Source organism: Ptiloglossa arizonensis, unplaced genomic scaffold, assembly GCF_051014685.1.
Source record: "Ptiloglossa arizonensis isolate GNS036 unplaced genomic scaffold, iyPtiAriz1_principal scaffold0414, whole genome shotgun sequence".
Taxonomy (NCBI): domain Eukaryota; kingdom Metazoa; phylum Arthropoda; class Insecta; order Hymenoptera; family Colletidae; genus Ptiloglossa; species Ptiloglossa arizonensis.
Window position 1 is genome coordinate 277,844 of NW_027478784.1, and position 12,945 is coordinate 290,788.

General features: G+C 39.3%; 1 protein-coding gene across 1 annotated transcript; it reads right to left on the bottom strand.

Annotated features, from left to right (window-relative positions):
* Positions 1 to 2,075: 2,075 nt before the first annotated feature.
* Positions 2,076 to 4,148, bottom strand: LOC143154654 (uncharacterized). Its single transcript, XM_076326617.1, has one exon. The coding sequence runs from the start codon at positions 4,146 to 4,148 to the stop codon at positions 2,076 to 2,078; it is 2,073 nt and encodes a 690-aa protein (XP_076182732.1).
* Between the last annotated feature and the right edge of the window lie 8,797 nt (positions 4,149 to 12,945).

A 12,945-nucleotide genomic window follows, 5' to 3' on the forward strand; every position in this document is an offset into this window, starting at 1 on the left:
CTTTATACGGTATACGTTAGACGTTATAGGTTATGCGTAATACGGTATACGTTATACGTTATACGTTATACGTTATACGTTATGCGTTATAGGATATACGTTATACGTGATACGTTCTACGTTATACGTTATACGTTATACGTTATACGTTATACGTTATACGTTTTACGTTATACGTTATACGTTATACGTCATACGTTATACGTTATACGTTATACGTTATACGGTATACGTTATTCGTTATACGTTATACGTTATACGTTATACGTTATACGTTATACGTTATACGTTATACGTTACTCGTTATGCGTAATATGTAATACGTTTTACGTTTTACGGTATTCGTTATACGTTATACGTTATACGTTATACGTTATACGTTATACGTTATACGTTATACGTTATACGTTATACGTTATACGTTATACGTTATACGTTATACGTTATACGTTATGCGTTATACGCTATACGTTATGCGTTATAGGATATACGTTACACGTTACACGTTATACGTTATACGTTATACGTTATGTTGCGCCTTGGACGACGTGAGTTGTCGATGATTGTAGGTTCTCGTCGTCCGCGCTTCTCGACAGCTCGTTAGAGGTCTCGAGATGGTTGGTGATTAAAAATGCACTATTGTCGATGTGGTTCAACAATAATATATTTTGTACAATGATGGTGAAGATTGTTGTTCGAACTTGCTGGCACAGTTGTATTTCAAGTTTCGACTTGTGTAGGCGAAGTGTAAGAATGTTTCAAGTGTGACTTCTGGCAAATATGTAAGTCAGTGACTCCGTGTGTAATTTGTAAGTGATAGACTTGTGGCAAACTTGTAAGTCTTGCAAGTGGTGGTGACTCGTGGCAAACTTGTAGGAGTCTTGTCACTTGTAACAGTGTGACGTGTAGTGACGTAGTGTAATGACGTGATCTAAAGACCAGTGTTTTAATGACGATCTAAAGACCAGTGTAATGGCGATCTAAAGACCAGTGTAATGGCGATCTAAAGACATTTTTCGCGTCTCTACCCTCCGCTATATACACTCGGCTCAGGATCTGATTGGTCGAGGAAATTTGGAGGTGGGCAGCGGAGTTGCAGGAGAGGGATCCCAGGAGTGGGAATGTTAGTTTAAAACGTGGGTTCTTGGAAGTCAAAGTTACTAAAAATCATAAAACGGCGAAAGTCGCCTTAATTACTTGCAGCTGCTTAGCAGCCTTCCAAGAATCCATGGCAGGGTAGTTAGTTCACGGGGGGTAGCACGTGTGCCGATGACCTGCTCGGCGCTCGTACTAATCCCGCCATAAACGTAGGGCTCGACGGACTGCGCCGATTTTTGCGTGCCGCAACATACCGCCCCCCTTGAGCGGTTACGGTCAACAGATCCGGAGGTGTACAGGTGTAGAGGTTTGATTTCTTTGTCCTATGACTGTATACATTTCTTAGACTACCGGGCGCGGAGCTTACATAATACATAATGATACATATGTACATATAACCTTAATCTAAGGGCAACGGAGAAGTCTCTGGACGCTGCGTTTGTATTCGTTGAGAGTATTTGCGGTGATAACGCGTGTAACGCTATCATCCCCTGGATGAAGAGCGACGATCCTGCCCAGGGCCCAGTGAAGCGGGGGGACGTTGTCTCCGTTGGTCGATGATCAGCGTGCCCTCCTGGACTTCCTGTGGTACTTGGGTGTGCCGCGTTCTACGAACTGTCAGTTCGTGCATGCAGTCCTTGTGCCGTCGTCAACCTGTTGGCTGGAACTTCGGCTCCGCTAGACTCATGGACACTTGTGATCAAGTCCGATCCGAGATGGCCACGTGCAAGGGCCGTGAGGTGGTTAGGGTCGGGGGACAAGGGAGCGAGTGGACGGGAGTTTAAAATGGCTTCGACTTCGGCAAGATACGTTATCATGGCTGCAACTTGTTAATAACGTCCTGCCGTAAGCGCGAATTAAATTTCGTGTTAACGCCGTGACGACCGCCCCCCGTAATCCCCCGAAGTTAGCTGCGCGCTTGGAAGACAGACTGATGTCTTCAGCGTATCGCAGCCATTGAGGACCGCGAATATGAGTTAACGGGGTTGAACTTGCGAGGTTCTACCCCCCGTGATAGGCAGTCGGCTGGGTTGTTTAGGGTTGGCACGTGGCGTCATTGTGCTTCGTGCACTGACCTTACGTCGCTTACCTGGTTCGCGACGAAAGCCTTCAACGCGCGCGGCGGAGTCCTCATCCATGGTAGGACGATCATTGCGTCGTTTCCGAATATCTTTCGCGCCGGCGGCGATTTGATTTACTTTATTTTGGCGTTGAAGGGTTTGATTAGCAGAACTGCCGCGCACGGTTCTGTTTTGACTAGCGTTTTCGCCGACCACGAGCCACCCTAACAAGGTTTTCCTGAGCATGACGGTGGGCTCAGCTAGCCTAATTTGCCCTACGCTCAAAAGGTTCCAGAAAAGTTGCGCCCCTAATAAACCGTCGATTTCCGACGGCTTGTGGAACTCCGGGTCGGCCAACGGTATATTGTTAGGCAGCTGCAACTTGTCGCGATCAATTTGGACGTCTGGAAGAGGCGCGGCGATTTCCTCGGCTATTAGAAACGTCACCTCGCTGGCGAAGCTGGTGACGCGCGACTGTATGCGAGCCTTTGCGTAATGCGTAATCTCTGATTTCATCCGGTTCATTCCGGTTACCGGAATTTGCGTTTCGTTGAGTTGTAAATTCAAACGTTTCGCGAACCGATGGGTGAGAAAGTGTGATTGAGCGCACGAGTCCACCATTATTCGGCACGGTCGCGATTCCCCATTCTTATTAACGACATTGATGATCGCGGTGGACAGTATGGCTCGGCTGTCCGTGTTGCTGCTCAAGCAAGTAACGTGCACGCGACTGCCTGAGGGGCGTAAGTCCTCCGGCGCGTCCGTGTGCAACAACGTGTGATGCTTTTCGTTGCACACCTGGCAATTGCGCACAGTGCACGCGGTTGCAACGTGTCCTTGCTTTAAGCAGTTCAGGCACAGCCGCGCCTCCGCTACCACCTTCGCGCGTTGAGCTACGGTAGCTTTCTTAAATTCGTCGCACGCGTAAATGGAATGGGGTGCCCGGCACATGGGGCAGGAAATCTGTACCGTTGTATGGACTCGCGTCTCATGAGCCCTGAGTTGCATGGGTCGCGCGGGTCGCGGCGTGGGAAGAATATGCGGAGCGCGGTTGTGAACATCTGCGCGGTGCGCGGCGGATGCGGTGTTCGACGGCTCCAAATCGTGACAGCGATCGCGAAGAAATTTGCACAATTCGTCCAAGCTCGGGAACGTGTTTTCGCGAGTGTGCTCCCGCCACTTTAAGTTTGTCTCCTGGTCGAGTCGCGAAAGGCATAAAAAAATCAGAAGCGTATCAGCTGATGGCTGTTGAATTGTTTTTAAGGCGCGATAATGGGATTCTAGCGTCGTCAAAAACGGTCCCAGGTTGCTGTGCGTAACCTTGGCCATACTTGGCAGCTCGAACAGGGCGCGCACGTGGTTGTTCACGATTACCGCAGGCCTATTGTAGTGTTCCTCTAAGAGATTCCATGCCGTAATGTAATTCGCGGCCGAAATCTCCAACGATTCGATCAAACTGGACGCTTCACCGCACAAACACGATCGCAGATACATCAGCTTGCGGCAATCGCTCAAACGCACGCTGTCGTGCACCGCGGACTTGAATTGGTCGGCGAAACCTGGCCATTCCTCGTACCGTCCGCTGAATTGCGGCAGGTTGAGCTTAGGCAGATTTATATCGCCTTCAAGGACCTCTGCGCTGGTGGGTGTCGTATTCGCGAAGCGTTCGCGTTGCGGTTGTTGCGCGATAACGGTTTGCACGGATTTTAGTAGCCTGCGCGCGACGGCGAGGCACGAGAAATACGAATTTTTAATGTCGATTCGCTCCCTACGTGAGTCTCCCGTTTCGTCTGTTGAGTCGAGATCGGTTTGGGACTTCCCGAATGACGCGAATTCGTTTGTCAAATCGGCCAAGCGCATTTCAATTTCGTCTTCTTGGACGGTGGGGTCGCAGCCGTCAAGAAATTGGCTAAAGGCGGCTACCTCATCTTTGAAGGCAGCGCGTTGTGAGTTTAAGACACGAAGACGCGATTCTACGGACGGAGCCATAATAACGTATTTACGTCGAAAAAGAGGAAAACGGGGGAGGACGGAATGGAACTTGATCGAAGTGCCTGAGTGTACGTTACCGTTCCGCCGTCTTCGATGTTGGCCTCTGGACTTCTGCAACCTCTGGGTCGTTGCTTATCCAGTGGGCTGCTTGGTACCGCTGTGCGGCTGCTGTTGCGTCCGTTCAGCTCCTTGGTATCCTGTTGTCGCAGCTCAGCTCCTTCAGCTCAGCTCCTTGGTTTCGAAGTTACTGGACTCGATGGCTGTCGGTGTGACGACGTCGAGTGGCAGGAATGACGACTCTCGTCCGTTGTTCCGTGGTGTAGGTTGGATTCAGGATGGAAATGTTTTTCCAACGCTGGATCCGTGGTAGGACCAAAATGTCCGTGTTGTAGTTTGGATTCAGGATGGAATGTTTTCCAACGCTGTATCCGTGGTAGGACCAAACTGTCCGTGTTGTAGTTTGGATTCAGGATGGAATGTTTTCCAACGCTGGATCCGGCTCGAAGGACCAAAATGTTGCGCCTTGGACGACGTGAGTTGTCGATGATTGTAGGTTCTCGTCGTCCGCGCTTCTCGACAGCTCGTTAGAGGTCTCGAGATGGTTGGTGATTAAAAATGCACTATTGTCGATGTGGTTCAACAATAATATATTTTGTACAATGATGGTGAAGATTGTTGTTCGAACTTGCTGGCACAGTTGTATTTCAAGTTTCGACTTGTGTAGGCGAAGTGTAAGAATGTTTCAAGTGTGACTTCTGGCAAATATGTAAGTCAGTGACTCCGTGTGTAATTTGTAAGTGATAGACTTGTGGCAAACTTGTAAGTCTTGCAAGTGGTGGTGACTCGTGGCAAACTTGTAGGAGTCTTGTCACTTGTAACAGTGTGACGTGTAGTGACGTAGTGTAATGACGTGATCTAAAGACCAGTGTTTTAATGACGATCTAAAGACCAGTGTAATGGCGATCTAAAGACCAGTGTAATGGCGATCTAAAGACATTTTTCGCGTCTCTACCCTCCGCTATATACACTCGGCTCAGGATCTGATTGGTCGAGGAAATTTGGAGGTGGGCAGCGGAGTTGCAGGAGAGGGATCCCAGGAGTGGGAATGTTAGTTTAAAACGTGGGTTCTTGGAAGTCAAAGTTACTAAAAATCATAAAACGGCGAAAGTCGCCTTAATTACTTGCAGCTGCTTAGCAGCCTTCCAAGAATCCATGGCAGGGTAGTTAGTTCACGGGGGGTAGCACGTGTGCCGATGACCTGCTCGGCGCTCGTACTAATCCCGCCATAAACGTAGGGCTCGACGGACTGCGCCGATTTTTGCGTGCCGCAACACGTTATACGTTATACGTTATACGTTATACGTTATACGTTATACGTTATACGTTATACGTTGTACGTTATACGTTGTACGATATGCGTTATACGTTATACGTTATGCGTCATAGGTCATACGTTATACGTTGTACGTTATACGTTATACGTTATACGTTATACGTTATTCGTTATACGTTATACGTTATGCGTTATACGTTATACGTTATACGTTATACGTTATACGTTTGACGTTATACGTTATACGGTATACGTTATACGTTATGCGTTATACGTTATACGTTATACGTTATACGTTATACGTTATACGTTATACGTTATACGTTATGCGTTATAGGTCATACCTTATACGTGATACGTCATACGTTATACGTTACACGTTATACGTTATACGTTATGCGTTATACGTTATGCGTTATACGTTATACGTTATACGTTATACGTTATGCGTTATACGTTTTACGTTATACGTTATACGTTATACGTTATACGTTATACGTTATACGTTATACGTTATACGTTATTCGTTATACGTTATACGTTATGCGTTATACGTTATACGTTATACGTTATGCGTTATACGTTATACGTTATACGTTATACATTATACGTTTGACGTTATACGTTACACGGTATACGTTATACGTTATGCGTTATACGTTATACGTTATACGTTATACGTTATACGTTATACGTTATACGTTATACGTTTGACGTTAAACGTTAGACGTTATATGTTATACGTTATACGTTGTACGTTTGACGTTATACGTTATACGGTATACGTTATGCGTTATACGCTATACGTTATGCGTTATAGGATATACGTTATGCGTTATAGGATATACGTTATACGTGATACGTTGTACGTTATACGTTATACGTTGTACGTTATACGTTATACGTTATACGTTATACGTTATACGTTATACGTTATACGTTATACGTTATACGTTGTACGCTATGCGTTAAACGTTAGACGTTATATGTTATACGTTATACGTTGTACGGTATACGTTATATGTAATATGTAATACGTTATACGTTATACGTTATACGTTGGACGTTACAGGTTAAACGTAATACGTTATACGTTATACGTTATACGTTATACGTTATACGTTATACGTTATACGTTATACGTTATACGTTATACGTTATACGTTATACGTTATACGTTATACGTTATACGTTATACGTTATACGTTAGACGTTATAGGTTATACGTTATACGTTGTACGTTATACGTTATATGTAATATGTAATACGTTATACGTTGTACGCTATGCGTTATACGTTATACGTTATACGTTATACGTTATACGTTATGCGTAATACGGTATACGTTATACGATATACATTATACGTTATACGTTAGACGTTATAGGTTATGCGTAATACGGTATACGTTATACGTTATACGTTATGCGTTATGCGTTATACGCTATACGTTATGCGTTATAGGTCATACCTTATACGTTATACGTCATACGTTATACGTTATACGTGATACGTTATACGTTATACGTTATACGTTATACGTTATACGTTATGCGTTATACGCTATACGTTATGCGTTATAGGATATACGTTACACGTTACACGTTATACGTTATACGTTATACTTTATACGCTATACGTTAGACGTTATAGGTTATGCGTAATACGGTATACGTTATACGTTATACGTTATACGTTATACGTTATGCGTTATAGGATATACGTTATACGTGATACGTTCTACGTTATACGTTATACGTTATACGTTATACGTTATACGTTATACGTTATACGTTTTACGTTATACGTTATACGTTATACGTCATACGTTATACGTTATACGTTATACGTTATACGGTATACGTTATTCGTTATACGTTATACGTTATACGTTATACGTTATACGTTATACGTTATACGTTATACGTTATACGTTATACGTTATGCGTTATACGCTATACGTTATGCGTTATAGGATATACGTTACACGTTACACGTTATACGTTATACGTTATACGTTATACGTTATACGTTATACGTTATACGTTATACGTTATACGTTATACGTTATACGTTATACGTTGTACGTTATACGTTGTACGATATGCGTTATACGTTGTACGTTATGCGTCATAGGTCATACGTTATACGTTGTACGTTATACGTTATACGTTATACGTTATACGTTATTCGTTATACGTTATACGTTATACGTTATACGTTATACGTTGTACGTTATACGTTATGCGTTATACGTTATACGTTATACGTTATACGTTATACGTTTGACGTTATACGTTATACGGTATACGTTATACGTTATGCGTTATACGTTATACGTTATACGTTATACGTTATACGTTATACGTTATACGTTGTACGTTATACGTTATGCGTTATACGTTGTACGTTATACGTTATACGTTATACGTTTGACGTTATACGTTATACGGTATACGTTATACGTTATACGTTATACGTTATACGTTATACGATATACATTATACGTTATACGTTAGACGTTATAGGTTATGCGTAATACGGTATACGTTATACGATATACATTACACGCTATACGTTAGACGTTATAGGTTATGCGTAATACGGTATACGTTATACGTTATACGTTATGCGTTATGCGTTATACGCTATACGTTATGCGTTATAGGTCATACCTTATACGTTATACGTCATACGTTATACGTTATACGTGATACGTTATACGTTATACGTTATACGTTATACGTTATGCGTTATACGTTATGCGTTATACGTTATACGTTATACGTTATACGTTATGCGTTATACGTTTTACGTTATACGTTATACGTTATACGTTATACGTTATACGTTATACGTTATACGTTATACGTTATACGTTATTCGTTATACGTTATACGTTATGCGTTATACGTTATACGTTATACGTTATGCGTTATACGTTATACGTTATACGTTATACATTATACGTTTGACGTTATACGTTACACGGTATACGTTATACGTTATGCGTTATACGTTATACGTTATACGTTATACGTTATACGTTATACGTTATACGTTATACGTTTGACGTTAAACGTTAGACGTTATATGTTATACGTTATACGTTGTACGTTTGACGTTATACGTTATACGGTATACGTTATGCGTTATACGCTATACGTTATGCGTTATAGGATATACGTTATGCGTTATAGGATATACGTTATACGTGATACGTTGTACGTTATACGTTATACGTTGTACGTTATACGTTATACGTTATACGTTATACGTTATACGTTATACGTTATACGTTATACGTTATACGTTGTACGCTATGCGTTAAACGTTAGACGTTATATGTTATACGTTATACGTTGTACGGTATACGTTATATGTAATATGTAATACGTTATACGTTATACGTTATACGTTGGACGTTACAGGTTAAACGTAATACGTTATACGTTATACGTTATACGTTATACGTTATACGTTATACGTTATACGTTATACGTTATACGTTATACGTTATACGTTATACGTTATACGTTATACGTTATACGTTATACGTTAGACGTTATAGGTTATACGTTATACGTTGTACGTTATACGTTATATGTAATATGTAATACGTTATACGTTGTACGCTATGCGTTATACGTTATACGTTATACGTTATACGTTATACGTTATGCGTAATACGGTATACGTTATACGATATACATTATACGTTATACGTTAGACGTTATAGGTTATGCGTAATACGGTATACGTTATACGTTATACGTTATGCGTTATGCGTTATACGCTATACGTTATGCGTTATAGGTCATACCTTATACGTTATACGTCATACGTTATACGTTATACGTGATACGTTATACGTTATACGTTATACGTTATACGTTATACGTTATGCGTTATACGCTATACGTTATGCGTTATAGGATATACGTTACACGTTACACGTTATACGTTATACGTTATACTTTATACGCTATACGTTAGACGTTATAGGTTATGCGTAATACGGTATACGTTATACGTTATACGTTATACGTTATACGTTATGCGTTATAGGATATACGTTATACGTGATACGTTCTACGTTATACGTTATACGTTATACGTTATACGTTATACGTTATACGTTATACGTTTTACGTTATACGTTATACGTTATACGTCATACGTTATACGTTATACGTTATACGTTATACGGTATACGTTATTCGTTATACGTTATACGTTATACGTTATACGTTATACGTTATACGTTATACGTTATACGTTATACGTTATGCGTTATACGCTATACGTTATGCGTTATAGGATATACGTTACACGTTACACGTTATACGTTATACGTTATACGTTATACGTTATACGTTATACGTTATACGTTATACGTTATACGTTATACGTTATACGTTGTACGTTATACGTTGTACGATATGCGTTATACGTTGTACGTTATGCGTCATAGGTCATACGTTATACGTTGTACGTTATACGTTATACGTTATACGTTATACGTTATTCGTTATACGTTACACGTTACACGTTATACGTTATACGTTATACTTTATACGCTATACGTTAGACGTTATAGGTTATGCGTAATACGGTATACGTTATACGTTATACGTTATACGTTATACGTTATGCGTTATAGGATATACGTTATACGTGATACGTTCTACGTTATACGTTATACGTTATACGTTATACGTTATACGTTATACGTTATACGTTTTACGTTATACGTTATACGTTATACGTCATACGTTATACGTTATACGTTATACGTTATACGGTATACGTTATTCGTTATACGTTATACGTTATACGTTATACGTTATACGTTATACGTTATACGTTATACGTTATACGTTATGCGTTATACGCTATACGTTATGCGTTATAGGATATACGTTACACGTTACACGTTATACGTTATACGTTATACGTTATACGTTATACGTTATACGTTATACGTTATACGTTATACGTTATACGTTATACGTTGTACGTTATACGTTGTACGATATGCGTTATACGTTGTACGTTATGCGTCATAGGTCATACGTTATACGTTGTACGTTATACGTTATACGTTATACGTTATACGTTATTCGTTATACGTTATACGTTATACGTTATACGTTATACGTTGTACGTTATACGTTATGCGTTATACGTTATACGTTATACGTTATACGTTATACGTTTGACGTTATACGTTATACGGTATACGTTATACGTTATGCGTTATACGTTATACGTTATACGTTATACGTTATACGTTATACGTTATACGTTATACGTTGTACGTTATACGTTATGCGTTATACGTTGTACGTTATACGTTATACGTTATACGTTTGACGTTATACGTTATACGGTATACGTTATACGTTATACGTTATACGTTATACGTTATACGATATACATTATACGTTATACGTTAGACGTTATAGGTTATGCGTAATACGGTATACGTTATACGATATACATTATACGCTATACGTTAGACGTTATAGGTTATGCGTAATACGGTATACGTTATACGTTATACGTTATGCGTTATGCGTTATACGCTATACGTTATGCGTTATAGGTCATACCTTATACGTTATACGTCATACGTTATACGTTATACGTGATACGTTATACGTTATACGTTATACGTTATACGTTATGCGTTATACGCTATACGTTATGGGTTATAGGATATACGTTACACGTTACACGTTATACGTTATACGTTATATTTTATACGTTATACGTTAGACGTTATAGGTTATGCGTAATACGGTATACGTTATACGTTATACGTTATACGTTATGCGTTATTGGATATACGTTATACGTGATACGTTCTACGTTATACGTTATACGTTATACGTTATACGTTATACGTTATACGTTTTACGTTATACGTTATACGTTATACGTCATACGTTATACGTTATACGTTATACGTTATACGGTATACGTTATTCGTTATACGTTATACGTTATACGTTATACGTTATACGTTATACGTTATACGTTACTCGTTATGCGTTATACGTTATACGTTATACGTTATACGTTGTACGTTATACGTTATACGTTATACGTTATACGTTATTCGTTATACGTTATCCGTTATGCGTTATACGTTAAACGTTAGACGTTACATTTTATACGTTATACGTTGTACGCTATACGTTATATGTTATACGTTATACGTTATGCGTTATAGGATATACGTTATACGTGATACGTTGTACGTTATACGTTATACGTTATACGTTATACGTTATACGTTATACGTTAAACGTTATACGCTATACGTTATACGTTATACGTTATACGTTATACGTTATACGTTATACGTTATACGTTATACGTTATACGTTATACGTTATACGTTATACGTTATACGTTATACGTTATACGTTATACGTTATACGTTAGACGTTATAGGTTATATAGTACGTTATGCGTTATAGGTCATACCTTATACGTGATACGTCATACGTTATACGTTACACGTTATACGTTATACGTTATGCGTTATACGTTATGCGTTATACGTTATACGTTATACGTTATACGTTATACGTTATACGTTATACGTTATACGTAATACGTTATACGTTATACGTTGTACGTTATACGTTATACGTTATACGTTATACGTTATTCGTTATACGTTATACGTTATACGTTATACGTTATACGTTATACGTTATACGTTATACGTTATACGTTATACGTTATACGTTATACGTTATACGTTATACGTTATACGTTATACGTTATACGTTATACGTTATACGTTATACGTTATACGTTATACGTTATACGTTATACGTTATACGTTATACGTTATACGTTATACGTTATACGTTATACGTTATACGTTATACGTTATACGTTATACGTTATACGTTATACGTTATACGTAATACGGTATACGTTATACGATATACATTATACGTTATACGTTAGACGTTATAGGTTATGCGTAATACGGTATACGTTATACGTTATACGTTATGCGTTATGCGTTATACGCTATACGTTATGCGTTATAGGTCATACCTTATACGTTATACGTCATACGTTATACGTTATACGTGATACGTTATACGTTATACGTTATACGTTATACGTTATACGTTATGCGTTATACGCTATACGTTATGCGTTATAGGATATACGTTACACGTTACACGTTATACGTTATACGTTATACTTTATACGCTATACGTTAGACGTTATAGGTTATGCGTAATACGGTATACGTTATACGTTATACGTTATACGTTATACGTTATGCGTTATAGGATATACGTTATACGTGATACGTTCTACGTTATACGTTATACGTTATACGTTATACGTTATACGTTATACGTTATACGTTTTACGTTATACGTTATACGTTATACGTCATACGTTATACGTTATACGTTATAC